General features: G+C 40.8%; 1 protein-coding gene across 1 annotated transcript in view; it reads left to right on the top strand.

Annotated features, from left to right (window-relative positions):
- The window catches only part of dock3 (dedicator of cytokinesis 3), a 56,068-nt gene continuing 36,829 nt past the window's right edge, over window positions 1–19,239 (top strand). The window contains exons 1-8 of the mRNA XM_069659589.1: window positions 1–272; window positions 6,748–6,831; window positions 7,856–7,896; window positions 9,708–9,763; window positions 13,310–13,406; window positions 14,845–14,993; window positions 16,797–16,881; window positions 18,128–18,169. Of these exons, the coding sequence (XP_069515690.1) occupies window positions 236–272; window positions 6,748–6,831; window positions 7,856–7,896; window positions 9,708–9,763; window positions 13,310–13,406; window positions 14,845–14,993; window positions 16,797–16,881; window positions 18,128–18,169 (591 nt within the window). The 5' untranslated portion in view covers window positions 1–235. The remainder of the gene's footprint in view (window positions 273–6,747; window positions 6,832–7,855; window positions 7,897–9,707; window positions 9,764–13,309; window positions 13,407–14,844; window positions 14,994–16,796; window positions 16,882–18,127; window positions 18,170–19,239) is intronic.

The raw sequence follows: 19,239 nt of genomic DNA, 5'->3' as shown, positions 1-19,239 counted from the left end.
ATCAGACTGGAGACACACGCCGGGACATAATAGAGCGGAGATATTGAGGCTTTGATGGTCCTTCCTCCCCCCTTTTGCACACACAAACGTCAGGATACTGATTCCGGCGGAGACATGTAGTCCCATGTATGAGCAGCCTGGATCATTTGTAGCCTTCAGCTCTCATTTTTTAGCGGCATCATCTCACGATATCGACATAATGTGGCTTGCTCTACCGGAGGGAAAATAACCAATTATGTGGATACCTACAGAGGAGGAGAAAATCGGAGTTGGTGAGTCTATTGCAACGTTTATTGTTAATTTACGACGTTTTGGTTGTAGCTTTTTTAATTGACTTTAATCATACAGCGTTGTGATGGCAGTTTTTACGCAAAAGAAACACCCAATTTTGTCCATCGACACCATGCATAAGCTAACCAGCCCATTTTTTCCTGTTGTTATGTCCATTACACCCACTGAAAAACACATACACTTCTAATGGCTGAAATGCAAGGCCAGTGACTGCATAGAAAGGGAAATTGCGTGGGATGATACAGCCTCCAACCCACCGCCTTTAAGATGCTATCGCAGTCTGTACACAACCGCAGGCGGTGCTTTAAATCAGGCTCCATCTCTTTACCCCTGTGGGTTTTGTAAGAAAAGAAATGCGTCAATGTAGCATTTTAGCCCTTTCTTATAGAAGCATATCTGGAGGGGGGGAGAGGGGAAGGGAGAGAAAAAAACGCGATTCGTGTTGAAACCACGAGGGGGCATCGTGACTGCGTCCTTCCAACAGGTGTAGGCTGGAGTGAAGCTGGAGAGGCTACCTGTGGATAGAAAACTGCTTTTACTGCTGCAACAACAAGGACTTCGCTGCATTGTAACACACTGAACATTTCCTCACTGCGTGTGTGAACTTTGAACCCTAAAAAGTGTGCAAAGCAGGATCAGCTTTTCCCGTCCTCTGCCAAAAAAGCAAATGTCAAAGCCGGCTGTGTGCAGTCAAATATATGTATAAAAAAGGCTTAAATAACGCCATGAGGTGCCTTACAGCCCTTATAAAGTGACTGGTGAGCCCCACAGCCACACATAAGTGTCAATAGCATGTGATTACACTATAGAGGGTTTCATTAGGGGGATGAGTCATGTCCAGATGCTGTACAGCTTGTTGCTTGCAGGGCTACTCATGCTGCTTCACACATGATACTCCCCTCTCCCACGTACAAACACCCACTCGTTTACACTTTATTTGGAGGCATTGCATGTGTCATGATCGCTCCTGAAACACTGCAGGATTGCAGCTGGACAGTAATATCATCGCATTTAATCGTCACATAGAATCACTGCAGTATTTTTAACGCTGATATATCGGGGCATCTTTTAAAATATAGCGAGAGGGAGTAAGGCTGTAGTGTTGTGTGAAGCAACAGTTCGGCGCAGCCTCCGCATCAAGTGTTTGCGGAGTGACCTGGCGCTGTCCGCGGTGCTGAAATGCGGGGAAGCAGACTCGCTGTGTACCTGCCTACACAGTACATACTGTACCTTGTAAAGGAAGCCCAAATTACTCTGGTCAGTTTCCTCCCCACCTTTGCCTTTAGATAATGTTGACATGCTACAGAAGGATCGATATTTCAGCACCATCACTTTAGATGAAGCCCACGCTGCTGGCCTGCTACACTTACTGACTGTATCCTCTTATCATTCCCTTTCCTGCCTCATCTTTGTCATTAAATTGGCACCGTTTTATGTCTTCTTTGCTTCTCTTGCCTGTGAATTGTCTTTCCAGTGTTATCACAAAAGTGAGCAGGCCTTTCTTTTCCCCTGTGGTACTTTAATGGGCGCCGTCTAAACAGGAAACAGTTGGAGGCCACCTCATGAAACGTTAATGCCTTTCTTAGAATCGCTGCCTATTCATTATGTTGTTCTTGGTTGTGTTTGTGCAGAAGGAGATAATATTAGTCGGTAAATCACTTGATTATAACTGGTTTGAATATCCAGCCCAGCTCTTTTTACTTATTTTTTAATCACCAAATAATCTATAATTACTTGTTTTCTCTTCTCAATTAATAATTAGTCTGTAAAATGTCAAAATAAGCCAAAAGCTAATTCTCATTAGGCAATAAAAACACATTTTAAACTAATGGTGAGATAAATATTTTGAATTTTGTTTGATAAATTACAAAAAGACTATCAATATTATATCTTTCAATCTTTGCAGTGAATCACGAAAAACTGTTCTCATATAAACAGCTACATTGAGATGTTTTCTTTACACTTTTAGTGGACAGAGCTGTGACTGTGCAGCACTACCTGCCCACATCAGAGCAAGTGAAATGAATCACTTGGATCTATCTGTGGCCACATGACGTGGCTGAGACTCAAACTACTGTAGCAGCACATGAAAAAACCAAGCAGACTATAGGCCACCATTATCTGATATGGACAGCACTGGGATCAAAAGATAGAGCTAATGTTCAAATAGGAGCGGGATCAGAGAGATAAGCACAAAGTAGCATTTCTTTGTGGTTTTAGCCTTGATTTTAACCCTTAATCTCATCCGCAGTGGAAAGTTGCTCAGCTTCATTTGGGCGAGCACTGGATCACATTTAAAAAAGCTGCAATTCCCTGAACTTCCATGCACAGAAAATACACCTATTATATGTGTGATAGTCATGTGCATGTTCATCTAAAAGTGCTTCATGATAAGGTCATCATCTTGCAGCTATTCACAGGCCCTGCGGCCCGGGTAGCGTTGCCTGGATTTCTGGGACACTGATTTGGAATCAGACATGGTAAAACGCTCCTCTGCCTCGGTGGCAGAAATCCCGAGGTTAGCGAGACTTCAGCGCAGCAATGTGTGTGAGTAAGTGAGTGTACATTCAAGTCATGCTTAACAACGTGACTCAGTGGGCGAAGCCTGAAGACCGTCGTGTGATTTTGAACTTTGCTGGATCTGGGACAGGACTAGACCAAGCCGTGGTCTGCGTACTCGCATTGAATTACCGGAATGGTTGAAGCCGCTCAGCTTCAGTTGTACCCGATAGGATTGAAAGAAGGTTGAAGAAAGCCAGAAAAGTTTCTTTATTCCAGTGCTGAGGTATGGATAAACACAGTGTCCTTTTAAATAAGAAAAGTCATGCGATTTATAAGCTATAATAGTGTTTACTGGTGCACTGGCAGCTTTCTGATGACATCTGCCCTTTCTCTGCAGGATATTTCTCCCCTGTGGGCCGTTGTACAGTAACGTACTGTGTGTGTGTCTCACTGATTGTAAAGCAAGGTCACCAGGCCATGCATGCTGTGTTTCAAGCTTCACTGTATTATAGGTAGAGAAAAACATCTTTCAAAACATGGCAGGATGTTATGATATTACCTGAATAAATCCTCACCTCATCTATTGTACATGAACTCCATACAACATAAAGCCTAATGGATTTGGCTTCACTATAAAAATACTAAAGGAATATATGTCTTAATATTTCTCCTGTCACTTGAGCATACTGTAGAGAATGATGGGAAACAGGGAAGTAAAGGGTCGACAAGGGAAGAAGGTCAAAGGTCACCCTCAATCACACAGCAGTAATCAAACCAAGGGAAATCTGTAGTTTTATTCATGGTAATAGTATGTTTCATTTGGTCGCCTGTCTTCCGGGGAAACACCAGATAATACGTCATAGACTGATGAAGGAAGTCGGCGAATCCGCAGCTCTTTCATAAGCACGAAATGATGAAGAACTTTTAATACACTACCTTGTTCGTGAGCATCATTTCTGTCAGATTCATGTCAGATAGATTATTATCTGTAGTGGTGCTTGTTTATAAATGAACATCAACGTCTCCCACAATCCCACGCTACTTCATAAAGTCATCAACTCGTGTCTTGTTCTGTGTTTTGATTGAGAAAGCCCTCGCAGCAGGAAATACATACTGCATCCGTCTGGAAACATTTGCATGCTTCATCGGTGGTTTTGGTGTCAGTGCAGTGTGACCTGAACTCGTTTAAAACACTGGACATAGACACAATGTTTGCTGTGCTACAACTCCAAACACCACGTGGAGCTCCACAGCGCCACATTTGTTTTAGGGAATAAGGTGCTCCAGGTTATTTTCTCACTTCAAGTGTATGAACAATACATTTTACATATTTGCTCTTTAACTAAGAATCTTGAGTCTTTAAATCTAAAGCATTTAAAGTAACTATTTTTTTACTATATAAGAAAACCGCACAGCTATAGGTCTGAGTTCTGCATGGTTATCTTGTTTGGCAGGTGGACTAAAGGGCAAATGCTGTTACTCGCACTTCATTATCAAAGCTCTATGGACACATGTGTACAACAGAATTAAATCCAACATATACACTGCAGAGAAAGGTAAAAGATTGTATCATTAAAATGAAGTTATAATTAGGGTGGAATTAAGCAATCATACCAACAGACATCAATTGAAATCCTTCTTAGTTATGTTAAGAGCCAAAAACAGATAATTGCAGGGAAATTTGCAGAGTGAAGATCAGCTGGTGATCACAGAAAACTCGATGCGCAAATGCTACTCTAAATAAAAATGAGTAATTCAGTGTTTGTAGATATTCACTACTGAATAATGGTGAACTCTTATCTAATTTAAGAGACAGAATGTTCATATTGATGATACGAGATGTCTGATTAAGATTTGTTTGTTTGCCTTTTCTCTTAGGTTTTGTATGTGTGTGTCTGGTTGTGAGCATTCATTCTCAATGTCGCTGAAAGCAGACATAGGCCAAGAAATTGAAGATATTTTTCTTCTTTGGAGCTCACATTTTGTTGATTCAGATTGTGATATTTTGTGTACACTGAAGGGATTGGAGATCATTACTTGCCTCTCTTTGCTGCCATCAGTATATTCCCTTTGCTTTAACTGCAGCTGAAAGTCAAAGCAGGTTACTCAAGGACAACCCAGGGCCCCAAACCGGGTGGGACCTCCTGCTGAGTCCTGCACAAACTTGGTTTCAGGGTTTTTATTTTATTATTTAGTTCACGCTGAAATGTTCTAAATCAAGGATTGGATTTTAACCGCCCTAAACAAATAAGACATTCTTAGTACGGGATAATTGAGCTGCTTTATTATCATTGCAGGTAAAACTTGCTTCACTGGAGGACTGCATTTTACATCAGTGCAGGTGTGAGCTCTGGTATGAGTTGAAATAGGTGTGGTGAGGTGAAGAGAAAGTGGAGGAGAGTAGGAGTCTCCTCCTGTACTTAAGCCCCATATTTGAGTTACTGGTTACATAATAGCGTCCATAACATACCACATGGAGTATAAATGCTACTAGATAGAAGGACAGTCTGGACTGATATATTGTTGCTGAGTAGAGTTTCTTTTGCCAACATTTTGCTACAGCCTGTCCCGTCACTCCTTCCAACATCCTACGTTCAGCATGTTGAAAGACAATTTTTGTCGGTGATGTTTTGAGGATATGCTAATGCTCTGCAGCTCCCAGGCACAATGAAAGAGTGTTTACACAGCTCGGAGATTTTGTGAGGGAGGACTATGAAAATATGAGCCTGCCTGATGCGCCCGTCTCTCTCGAACATGACAGTCCCATCTTGTTCTGACGTGGCCTCTGCTAAAGAGTCCTCAAATGGTGTGTGAGTGCAGGTTTTGCAATTCAAATGAAATAGAGGCCATTAAAGAATAGGTCTCTCAAATTGGAAATACTTAGCCCTGGCAGGAAAAGGGCCAGAGGCAGACTGAGAAAGGTGACAAGGAGGCCCTTTAAGTCTATCCATCTCTCTGCCTTTAATACGGTACACTCCACTCTCTCTCCTCTGCCATGCAGCATCCATAAGCTTGCCATTTTAAAATGCTCAGATCCCCGCAGCAGTTACAGTGAAGAAAGCCCTCCAGTTTGTGGATGATCTGTTGCCATAGTTACCCGAGCGCAGGAACTGAGCACTTGTTAGCCTCAAACAGGCGACGGAGCCGAGCCGGAGCCCCTCCTTCTCTTCCTCCCCCTCACTGGGTCCCCTGGCTAGTTCATTAGCATAATGATTCACACCAAACTCTCCTTGAAGGGCCAACATTTGTAGGTTTTTTAAAACCGTCAGTGGAGCCCTGTCATTATTAAACAAGTTTGTCTTCACTGAAGCTTACTATATGTAACCATGCTCATGTTGCAGAGCTGCACAGAAAAGAATAACAGGCCCCAGAGGCCATCCTACTGTGAAGGCCTTTACTGTGGCATCCATCCCCCGAGGAGTGATCATGCTCTTAATCAGGGTGTGAGTCACAAGATGTTTCTGTGTACGGTTAAAAAAGCTGCATGATGCTGCAAAAGCAGGTGGCGTGAAAGATTTCTGCTAATACCAACTTATGCTAAAGCGCAGTTTAGCCATGCTGCTTAACACTTTGTGTGGGCCCTGCTTTGGGAGACAGTTTATTTAACTTAACATCACACAAAAATCAGGCCGCTTAATAATTAATTGCCTATTAAAATGACTACCCACTTCAGGGTGGGAGCTTGTTTACAGTCTTCTAAGCCGTGGTTCCTCTGTGACACTGTGTTAGGAAGTTTGCATATAACAGCTTATTAAAAGGCGCGCTACAACCCAAAACACATGCTGTGTGGAGACACAACAAAGAGGGGAGGAACTTTGTTTAATCAGAGGTCACTAAGATGAAACCGAGCATAAATCTTAATCTGTGATGATATTTCCCTTGACAGTTACTACTATAAGGTCAAACATTTGTCATCACTGTGGTGTCATGATTTTGTTTTCTCTTTTTCTGCAGTGATCTGCAACTTCCGGTCACCAATATGTCAGGCCCTGGTCCTGGAGATTGGGGAAACTGTACAGATCCTGGAGAAGAGTGAAGGTAAAAGCTATCACATGGGAGAGTAAAACGGGAACAATTGTTAAATTAATTTTAAATTATATCAGTTCTTTAATCTGGGAAGATATTAGTTACATGAAGTGGACAGTACTGTGATATGGTAATGCCTAATTAGTAATTTATCTGGGAATTTGTGGAGGTTTAGCACCTTGGGGACATTTTTATTCTACAGCTAATATGTAATTTCAAGACTCTGTTTTTCAATTTGACTACATTTAGGCCAAATAAATGAAGAGTTTTATTATCAGAATAGAGATGCTATGAGAAGGCCTTTTTTAAAAGCGTAAATAACTGCAACAATGAAGTTCTGGAAACCCCCAGACAGATTGTAAACTGTGGGCTAATTGTAGTAAAACTTTTATACTCAGCTAACTTTATGTAACGTTGGTTGTAAAGTAAACAGATTGACATCTTTCACTACAGCCAGTTTGTCCAGGAGAAGCCACTATCATATTTCTTATCCTTCATACTGTTTCCATGATGTAGCCTAGCTAACTGCTAGGTAACACAACTTTGGCTAACTGCTGCCAGAAATCTGTTTATGGTTTCAGTGAAAATAAATTAACTAAAGTGTCCGTGGCAACATTTAAAAGAGGGTTTTTTTTAACTTTTCAAAAAGACAAGCAAGCAGATTTTTTATCACGTTTTGTGAAGTACTCTTGCACTGCTGCCGCAGGGCTTAGCTAAGCTAGGCTAGTCAAAGCTAGCAGCAGTTTGATGAGCGGTTAGCTATACTGTACATGGTATGTGAGAACAACATTGCTTACTATGGTAATCAACGGGTCAGTATGACCAAATAAATATATAAATATGTAAGCTATTGTGAATAAAACAATGTTAATACTCACATTGAAGTAAAAGTTGATTTGAATTCTGGTTCAAAAACTTGGCTTGCACACTTCACCCTCAAAGTAAAAACAAGTAATTACATGTACTGAATATAATTTTGTGTTTTATTGTGAGGTAGTAAGATTATTTAACGTAGGATTTGCTTTGCTTCTTTCAGGTTGGTACCGAGGCTTTTCCTCCAAGAAGCCTTCTATTAAGGTAATTATAACACTGTGTTGACACTGTGTTGAGTCCTGCCCGTTTCATACCGTATTCTGTATTTTCATTAATAAGGGGCATCACTAGAATCACATGTGAAACACAAGGCTACAAAAAAACACTTTTGAATTGTAAATAAACCCAAACTGTTTTTAATGTAGTGTCACTTACATATTTGTAAAACTGATTGTATTTAATCAAAGTAGTCTCCACATGAAGATCTCATCAAAGAGCATGCATTTTGTGAATGATAATGTGATGTGAGCATCCCAGAAATAACTGCGTCTAGACAACAAAGACATTAATGACTGATTAACTTATTGAATAGAGCTTTGATTTGACAAAAATAGAAATCTCTTGACCTATATTTCCTGAGGTGAGAGTTTTTCTCCAAGTTGTTTCTTATTTTACGGCACAAAAGCGCTAAATGTAGTGTCATCTTTAAGACTACAAATGGTGTAAAGATAAACACAGTAAAACACTCTATGTGCATCACATTTATGTAATGCACACCTTGGTGTGAGGTACAAGAACGTTCTATCATTTATTTTAAACTGTATCACGACATTTTGCAGATCATCAGAGCCTTGCTGTATGACAGTGTGCTGCTTTTTTCTCCTGTGCAGAATTATTTTGGAAATCCAAATATTGTTTTCCTTGCAGCCAGCAGATGGTGCAGTTAGTAATCTCAAAAGCAGTCATCATACCAAATCAAGCTATTTCAAAAAGTAAAATAAAGCACTTCACGTCCATAAAGCTAAAGAAATAGTTTGCACATACTTGTCTTGGTATACCTTAAAGAAAGCTAAGATAGAAGGCAGGACGGAGTTCCTTGTTCAGTCTTTGTGCACCATCACTGTGGAGGAGAAATCATAGGTGTAGAACTTAGATTAATACAACACCATTAACGCTGTCAGAGATCAATACTCTGCACTGCAGTAAGTGGTTATTATATATGTCTGACACATCTGCTTCACATAGGATGGGCTGTAAAGTAAAGTAATAACCCATAGCAGAGGTGGAGAGTCGTTATTCAAGTTAGAGATCAGAGATAATGTCTTTATGTGATCCTCAGCACCATCACTAGTATAATCAGAAACTCAAATACCAGGCATATTATTAGAAACATTGGAGCAGAAGGTAATCTTTGCTGAAGTGTTACGTGATGCTGCAGGGATGTTTCAAAGAAAGCACAAAAGCTGTCCAGTGCTGCTAAATGTGGGTGTTAGTGGCTACATACTGTACTTCTCTACTCTCTACTCTCAGCTATTTACAGTTCTTACTAACACCCCTCCATTTTGTTATGTACTCCGCTGCCCACATTAATTCGCCCCCATACTCTCTCTCTCTCTCTGTGCTGAGAGAATTAGTTGTGCTCACCGTGGCCAATTCTTCACATCTGGCAGATTAGAATAAGAAAGATGAACTGCAAGGGTGGCACCGCTCAGTCTCCTGTGCCCTTCCCCTGCTAAGCCAGGCCACAATAGCGCTCCGGCCTCTCCTTTCTGTAGTGTGTGCAAACTGTAGGGGAGCTTTTTTAATGCACTGCAGAAAATGTTAGCAGACAGCAAAGCAGAAAATGTCAAACTACATATAAAGGGAGTTTGATCCTGCGTTTCCTTCAACATAAACTGTGTGGCAAGCAGAATTGTACAATCTCTTTTTACAGTAGCGCTCAACATGGGTTAGGCTTTCCTCCTGATAACTCAAACACAACACACTACTGTACATTTTGGTTACATGTAGCGGGAGAATTAAGAACATAATCCTGTCACACTCGGTCACATCTCTGCTCCTTCCTCTGTCCACAGGGTATTTTCCCAGTCAGCTATGTCCACTTGAAGAAATCCACAGTGACCAACAGAGGGTAAGCTGTATGATAATTTTTGTTTCAGCTTGCACGGCATCATTAGGGGGCACTTTTCAAACTTATTTTTGTTGTGTGTTGAACTCTGAACAAGTATGCACCCCATACCAATACACCGACAAACACATCATAGTAAAACGGTGGAAACAGTAGCAAATCAGTGTCAATGCATTCCTAGATTTGCTGTATCTATATGATGTAAAAAGTAGCACACATAAACTTTATATTAAAACACACTTAAGAATCTGAAATCTTTTATAATCCAGTCAAATAATGAGTACCTATTTTCCCCAAATAAACAAGGAGTAGAGGAAGCTTTTTTCCTTAAAAAACATATTACTTGTAACCAACACGACATCTGGGTTCCATATCTAACCCAACATGTGTATTTGTACATCATCTCTGCCGATACTGAGTGCTGAGATCTCTTATAGCACCTGAGATTCTGACCATCAGCAATGAGGTCCTACATGAAAATGGACGACGTATATGCAGTTATGGATACAAAGTTTTAGTTCAATATAGAACATATTGTGTCAGGGCATTGCCAGAACGTCCTAGAATCCTCCACATGGAGGAAAATAAAACATGTCTCCTTTACAAAGTCTGAATATGAATATATGCAAAAACTTTAGAGTGTATTGTTTGACCAATCTGACCCGAACAAAATCTGACCGTGCCCAAAGGGTAATTCCATTTGTAGATTCTAACTGATTAAAGGGTACAAAACGTTTTGGTAAAAGCAGCAAAGCTCAGATTGTTAATTCTTACTCTCTGACCAGGTGTGCTACGCTTCCTGTAACACAACAGCTGTAACCATTGTTGTCTTCATACTCACCTCTTGTGATATTTTAGAGCGATACCTCTCCTTCTGCTTCAGTTCGACCAAAAAGAATCTAACTCTTTTAGCAAAAAGAGTGATCATTGTAAGCATAATTATCATAGTATTATCATATACCTAGAGTAACATCGTAGCCCATCAGGGGTGAAAACGAGCACTTTGAGTGGTCATACTTTGGCTGGGTAACATTGTGTGCAAGGATTATGTTGCAGCCACTGCACACCAGTCTGCAGTTCTACAAGACCTTTCCCAAAAATATTTGGAACCAATTTGGGTATAAAAGTAATTTACACCCCTCAGGTTAATGAGGGCCGAGGTTTAACAATACCAGGATTCTCCTCTAATATGTCTGATTGTATTAGTCCATTCTTGGCAATAAACTGGACTTCTTTTTGCGCTGCCAGAGGATTAACATCAATTCACCAAAGTAGGAATCAAATTCTGGCAAAAACAGCCTTTTTCCATCAACACTCTTGTTCGCTAAATAATGTTCATAATGATTTACGTCAATATTGCAATGTCAAAGTTACATAAATTAATAAAAAACGCCCACAGTCTCAAATCCAAAAGCCACACTGAGATTAAAGTGAAGGAACTCCTTGTACATAGGAAACATTGTACTGTCTGTGTCACTGACTCTAAATGTGTTTGACTTGACAGACATAGTAAAAAAAGCCAGATAGATTTATGGCAGAACAAGACATTTTATGTAGGAGGTGACTGCAGACCCGCTGTAAACAACATCAGCAGTGCTGTCTGTCTACAGATCCATGACCTTCATTGAGACGTATTGGAGGATGATATGAGCCATGGCGATAACAGCTCTGTTTATCCTATATGCATCAGGAGCTCTCCTTATCTTATATAATACAGGGGATGTGATACAGATTTATCAGCTTATCAATGTCAGAGCCTGACGATTTGTGACGATCCAATCTTCAAGAGAATTACTGCCAAACGGCTCAGACTCTCTCTCACACATGTACACAGCGGTCATTTACAGTTCCCGTCACAATAGGCTGCAGAGGCCGGAATAAAGGCGGAGACAAAAGCAGACGGCGGAGCTCTTTATCAGCCTGAACTCATGGATGTTAAGTCTGCAGGCTGGGAGTTTGCTGTTATATCACCACCCTCCAGTTGAGCCTCCACATAGCAGGAGGACTCTCGTTTGCACTCAGACAATTAAAAGTGCAGACTTGAAAATTGACATTATTACACTTGCTCGCTCCAGGAGTTGCACTTCTGGGAATCTGCTTTGCTGTCTCATGGAGTTAATGAGGTGACACACCCACTGCATATCTGTAGCTCTCCCAAAGCAGCCCTGCCACAGACAATCACCCCGACTCGCTGTGTAATGGATGGAGATGCTTCCTTTGTGGCAAATACAATGATACAGTATGAAAGATAAGTCTTTGCAGCATAGGCAAGAGCTTAGCTGGCAAAGTGCAGAGTGTCACAAGGGATCTAACCTTTGGTTTAATGTTTCCCTATGAATGTGGTCACACAGGGAGGATGTGTGCAGTGGTTTTTACTGGAGTGCTCTAACTGTGTTTCTAACTGCAGACAGAGAAACTGTTATGAATATTCATGCTAATAGCTCTGTCATTTCACACCTTTAATTTCTCTTTGTAGGTGGTTTTGCAATTGGGCTTTAATTTAATTATTGACACACTCATCTTAAAAATAAAAAAGTTACTACATTACTGTACTTATAACTCATTATTATTGCAATTACTTACACTACTTATTACTTTTATTACTCACTCCAGCTCTGTTCAAAATACCTTATAATATCTCCAACGCCCTCACATCCACAGCTCAAATCTTCTGTATTTAACATCTGTAGAAATACAAAAAGAGACGTCGTGGTTAAACAAACAGAGAATGGTTTGCATGTATTCCCCGACCTTCAACAGCTAGCTTAACATTAGCCCGGTAAGCTTAAACTTTGGACTAAACAAAGTGCTTTCTGAATGTAGGCAAAGTTAGCAAGCTAGCAATAAGACATGAGACAACATTTTTTGTTAACCGGAGGAGACTTTTCCCCCCTTTTTTTGGTGGCGGCTAACCGATTCCCCCACACCTCTAGCCCCCGCACTAAGCTAGCTGGCAGCTAACTACTGGTGTTGCGCCTTATTCTGTGACGGCTGTAAAGTGCAACCCCATTGGGTCTGTTGTTACTCTCTGATGTTACTTAATACAAGTGGTTGTTGCAACTGATGTTAAAAAGCAGCACCCACTGTCATTGTATTTCTCTCTCACTATCTTAAAAAACTTAGTAACACACTATATAAAATTTAGCCTATTAGCGGTGAACAGAAGTGCTAATGAAGAGTCAAATAACTAACAGGTCTTAAAAATCTGTGACCCTGCTGTGTCTTGAAGTTGAACTGAAATATACAGCTATTTATTTTGTCAGTTACTGGGCTATCTTTCACTTGTTTTAAAGACTGAATAATGTATGTAGCAACAACCACTTATACAAAGTAACATCTAAGCAAAAAATATCCCCTACAGCCACAGTTTATGATGGTTATAGAACATTGTGTAACACAAGGGACCATTCAGTCCAAGGAAGAGTAACTGTAGTATAATTACTACAATTACTTACACTGCTGATAAGTGAAAACATTAATTATATCACTTTCCCACAGTAATATTTGTGTGTGTAATTGCGTTCACTAACATTCATGTTTTCCCTTCAGGCTGTGTGAGACCGTGGTGCCCCTCGAGGACCCTATCATCACCGAGACCACCTCCACACTGCACGAATGGGGCGTCTTGTGGAAGCAGCTCTATGTGGTGAGAAGCACTAGATTACAGTACATATCACACATATTGAAACAAAACACTACTCAATAAATGTGAGACGGTCTCTGACATAACCAAGACCTCCAAGGGAATTTAGAGAATAACAGCTCTTGCAAAAAAGGAAATTACATCCAACATTGTTTCATTTGCATCCTCCTGAGGGAGTTTGATCAAGCAGGCTTTCCAGTATGCTTTTCTCTGCTCTTAATTTAACACCTGTTATAAGCAGGTCTGCCAGCAAAAGACGAGAATAGCCTGAGATACAGCCCAAACATACAGTGACAGCTCCTTTAGATATTTCCCCATAGCATGTCGTTCTGACTGTCACCCTACATTTTCATATACTATCTCTTTAGGAGCAGAAACGGTGGTCGGACACAGATAATGGCCTACAGACCTGTCATATGCAATTTCATGCTGTGTCATTCAGCCATTGATTGATCTTGGCCTCCCTCTCATAGTTTCCGCATCATCTTAAGATCCAGCAACGCTCACCACCTTCACTCAGCCTTTACTTGCCGGGCAAAAGTGATTACTGGAAACCTAAAGCATCCTTAATCCCGCTACATGTCGAGGGGGGCAGGCAGAAGTGGATGGTTTTGAGTTTGGAGCTGAGTGGATACATTGCGGAGCTGGCAGAGAGTTTTTACATAACCTCTCACTGAGGACTGCTCATGCTCTGAGCAACTACGGAGCCGGAGGCATTGGTGTGGTGATGTAACTTCCTCTGAAGCTCGACTAATGTGAAGCGCTGATTTAACAGTGCTCGTTTTGGTGCTCACCCCCTCTGTGATATGGGCCATGTTGCCACAGTTGCAGCCATAATAATAGGATGTAGCACTGGCTAGATGTTGATGCATTTCACCCTATTGTTGCCAATTACAATTCATGGTATTACTTCAGGGAGCAATGGCCTAAGCATAAATGTGCATCTCTTATTATGTACGTAATTAGCCCGTCTGAAAGGACTCATCAACCCCGACTAAAATCTTTGTTTTCAGCAGCCTTTTACCAGCCTTTGAAAACATGCTGCATTTATCCTCATTAAATTTACATGGGCGTTGTGGTGGCGCTTAATCTTTGCATTTATGTAAACAAACCTGGGTGGTCCTGTGGACTCTTCGTACCATTAGGGAGAGCAGAATATGCTTACAAGGCTGCCTCTGCCCTACGAGAAATGAAAAGTCAGACCTGTGAGGAGGTCAAAGCAGAATTTCTTTCATTAAAAAAAACAGGCGGCTTTAAATCTCAGGTGCAACACATAAACGTATTACCAGAGGTTACAGCGTGATTAGAACAAGGTTCACCTGAAGTTAAGACTACAATTACACAGTCAAATTTTGTAAAGGTACTTCTAGGTAGAGTTTCATAAATGATACAGTAGGAAAACATCATGTCCTAATTATGTCTTTTCTGGCTGCATCAACAGAAACACAAGGTGGATCTGTTCCATAAACTTCGCCATGTGATGAACGAGCTGATCGACCTGCGTCGGCAGCTGATCCAGGGTCACCTCGCCCAGGACCAGACTCGTGAGATCAAGCGACACATCACCGTGCGGCTCGACTGGGGCAATGAGTGAGTTCCTCTTGTACTGAGTGCACTGTATCAACGCTGAGTGCTCTACAACAAACATTGTTTTTAAACTCTTGTCTACCAAAGAATACCATATTTCTTTGGCACTGGAGAGATCTGCAGCCCTGGATGAGTGGGTGCGTAATAGCATCCTCTGTGATGTAATTTCATGGTCATTTAGCAGATGAGCGAAACCCAAGCGGCTTAAAGTCAATGCACATCTCCCTGGAGGAACTGTAAAGCCATATTCTTACTGTTGCTACTTTCAAACCCCATCAAACTGAGCTCTGACAGGCATCCATGAGAGAGATTAAGACATGAGGGCTCCAGCTCGGCTAACAAGGTCCTTTTCACTGTTGGTCCAAAAGAATAATATTCACAATAGCCTATAATACAAGATGATCAACACTAGTGTGTATTATGCTTGAACATCATGTGTTAATGTATAAAAACATGCAGAAGTGTATCCATAAATACACTGTATTTTTTCCACTATGTGTGTTAAGGTCGGTGCTCTGTAAAGCACACTGAGCTGAGAGCTGTGGTAATCTAATTTCATGGTCAAAAGATTCCAGCAGCACTGATATTATTTCATGATTTGAGGCAGCAAAATTCTGCTGAAGTGAAGGGTTACAGCAACAGCATGGACCAGGGGTGTACAGCTACAGAGTATTTTTACTTCTCTACTGTAAATAACCTCTTTATATATAATTTAGACATATTTTGCGTGGTTAAGCTCTGTTCAAAGCCATGAATCATCATCTAATACAAGATTTGAGTCAGAGGTTTCCAATGGTGCAAAATATGTCTAAAAGAGTGCTGAGAGAATTACATAAAGCACAAGATCTGAAGCATTAAACTGTAGCAGGAATTTCTGGAGTAAACTCGTACAGTTTTCATTAGTTTAGCTGGTTAACTTGACACTTTTCTTGTGTATTTCCATTTTTGTGACATAACATTTTTACTCCACCACATTTCTGAGGGAAATTTTGTACTTATATTCTCATTGTGTTCCCTATTACACTCTTCTGACAGCTAACTGTTGTGTAAATCAAGGCTACAGCGAGGAAAACATTCGATAATTACAGGATTCATCGCTTCGTTTGATTTTACGGCTGGTTGAAGTGGGTATTTGATAAAGTTTTGCCGTGATTTGTAAGTAAAATCTTAAATTAAAAGTCCAACATTTTGGGAAATTCGCCACGATTAAGTACCGCTCCTCCTGGGCCTCGAGCAGTTGCCAGGCAACCGGCGTAGACTGGTAGGAAGTTGCGGTGTTTTAGCCAAGAGACAGTCTGGCACATTACCGCCCCCTGTACAACAACACTTTGGATTTCATATGGATTTATCCAGACATTAAACAAAGTATAACAAGATATAATATAAAGAAGTAAAACTGGGAGCTTAAGAGGCTAATCGAGCAACTTTTGGCCAAGCTAGGCTAGCTGTTTCTTCCTGTGTCTAGTCTGTGGTATGCTAACGCTAAGTTAAGAGGCTGCTTTTTGTTGCTTAATAATTAAAAAAGTACAATATTTTCCTCTGACTTGTAAAGTAGCATGAAACAGAAAAACTTATATGCAAGTGCAGTGCGTGTATAATACATGTTTACAAAGGAGATGTTTAAACATTTGGTGAAAAAGTGAAAAAGAACACGAAGATTTTGTCCACAGAACTCAACACTTAATAGACTTTCACTTAAAGTTGTATTGTGACACTGTTGGATTCATCTAAAAAAACTTTATTCCTCTCTTCACTGCTATTTTTTTTTGCTCTTTGCTTAATAATCCTTCATCCCTCTCTCACCAGGCACCTCGGCTTGGACCTTGTTCCTAGAAAAGAGTTTGAAATGGTGGATCCAGACCAGATCAGCATATCAGAGCTATACAAACTGGTATGTTGGGTTGGGGTTATTCTTGATCTACTGCGTGATTAACACATTTATACATTATTAAATATGATAAATTATTAAAGTAAATGTATATTCTTTGAAGGTTGAAATAGAATCAAATGATGCCTTTTTTATTGCACAGCCTGGTTTGTACATATGATATGTTGTTGTTGTGGATAGGATGTGTAGGGATGTGTGAATGTACCGATTATCAAATCATCCATAAGAAGGTGACTCACAAGAGAGAGAAGCACAGAGCGATTCAGCTGTTGGAGCTGCCTCATGTGACCTCCTCTTTATGCTTATCTTGCCGCCATATTGAGTGTGTCCCTTGTCTTGCATGCACGTGACTCTCACAAGCGTGATTGCTGACTAGCAAAGCAGACGTAATGCAAAGTGACAGGCCCAGGTGAGGCTATGGGAAAATACATACAAATTAATATTTTATTGTTTTATTTGAAAATAAATTACATTTCTTTGTCTCGGTTGCTTTCACCAGCCAAACTAGAGACATAGTCCTATAAATAAGTAATTCCCTGAAATGTATTTTGGTGATATGGGACTCAAATCTATACACACACACAAACACACACACCCAGAGGAGACTTACTGACGCAGATCCAATTTTAGAAATATGCGATTACAGCACAGATGTTATGAAATCGACTGCTGGGGACTGTTTTCTAGGAGGGAGATCCTTCCTGGTCAGGAGCTGAACCTCCATATGTTGATCAAAACACTCTCCAACTGCCCTGCAGCCTCCCATTATCCCATTGCCATGTTTCTCAGCTTTGCACGCCGAATGTTTGTGCACTAAATGCTCTGTCCAGAAACAACAGCGTAGCTCTTCCTTGCCAAAAAGCCTCCTGACTCTGTCGATGAAAGTGAGCTTGTTTTTGGCAGGGCACAGGGCCTTGGCACCTCTTCAGGTAGGGGAGTAGAGGAGTTCTTTTAGGCTGCTGAGCAGAGAGGTGTGTGTGGGCGATGCTGGCTTTGTCCTCTACTCTCCCACACGCTCACGTTTTGCCTCGTGTGGGCTTCTTTTAGCGCTGCAGAAACAGTAGTATAGCCACTCTGCAGCGCTCGTAGGTGAAATTTTTGTCAGATTTGAGGCATCAGCTGAGGCATTGCTCATGTAGTGTGTGTCTGAAGCCGCTATAAGGTAAATAAGTTCAATGCTGTGTGGGAAGAGTAGAGAATGTACTGACTGATCTAACATCTCTCCTTTGAAATTCCCTTTTTTTCATAGCATGTATCCAGCAGACACTGTGGCCAGCAAAGCACAAACCAGGTACAGTTTTTCAAATCTGTTTGTTTACAGTATCAGCACAACATTTCATACTCTGTCAGTCTCTTTAACTTTCATTCCATACGTCTTTTCAAAACACTGTTTACAAAATGATTATTCTGAAGTCGGTGAACTCTGGCTTTGAACTTTTGACTCTTTACCTTTTGCCTGAAATTCTTGCTATCGAGGAATTTCTTCTGTTGCACCGAAGATAAGAGCTTGCAGCGTTAGAAAAACCTTTTTATATTAAATATAAATTACAAGATGTCACTGCCAGGCTCCATTAAACCTCACACCAATGCTGCCAGAGTGTGAGAGTTGAATCCCACTGGGACCACATATGCCACCACATGTACGTACAAATGGTGTGGTGGTGCACTTTGGATGTGTTCACTGAATTACATTTGTATGGAACACCACTTTGGAGACTTGTAGCATTTTGACTCCATTAGGGAGTGTAGAATATGTATGTATGTAATTTAAGGCTTAGTTTTTCATCTAGACCCTAGTGGAGCTAGGTAGCTAGCTAGCTAGCTAGGTAGCTGGCTAACGAAATGAAGGCTTTATTATCTACCTTCTGAGAAAAAACCTACAGTACTTTCCTTTCTTGGATGAGATTGATGCCACTAAAGTGTCCGTACATAAAACATCAAACCGTGCTAGCTTCGAACGAAGTCATGCTAGCTGCTCCTATTTTCCATCTTTGTTATAAGCTAAGCTAACTGACTGCTGGTGATAGCTTGATATTTTATGTACGGACATTTTAGTGGTATCAATCTCATCCAAGAAAGGGAAGGGAAGCCATGCTAGCTTAGAATGAAGCCATGTTAGCCGCTCCTATTTAACAACGGAGATAAGATGTTAATCAGTGAGTTTTAGAGATGCTGGTTTGAATTTTGTTATCTTTGGACAGGGCACGGCTAGCTACTTCCCCCTGTTTCCAGTCTTTGTAGTAAGCTAAGCTAATAACCTGCTGGGGCCAACTTCATATTCTGCAGGCAGATAACAATCTTTTCATCTAATTCATGGCAAGAAATCAGACAAAAAATTAATTAACTATTCCCTTTAAAGAG

Source organism: Semicossyphus pulcher, unplaced genomic scaffold (genome assembly GCF_022749685.1).
Source record: "Semicossyphus pulcher isolate SPU_LCO1_2020_fin unplaced genomic scaffold, fSemPul1.0.p SCAF_13, whole genome shotgun sequence".
In the NCBI taxonomy this organism is placed as follows: domain Eukaryota; kingdom Metazoa; phylum Chordata; class Actinopteri; order Labriformes; family Labridae; genus Semicossyphus; species Semicossyphus pulcher.
Note: the sequence above shows the minus strand (reverse complement) of the source record. Positions and strands in the feature narration are given on the sequence as shown.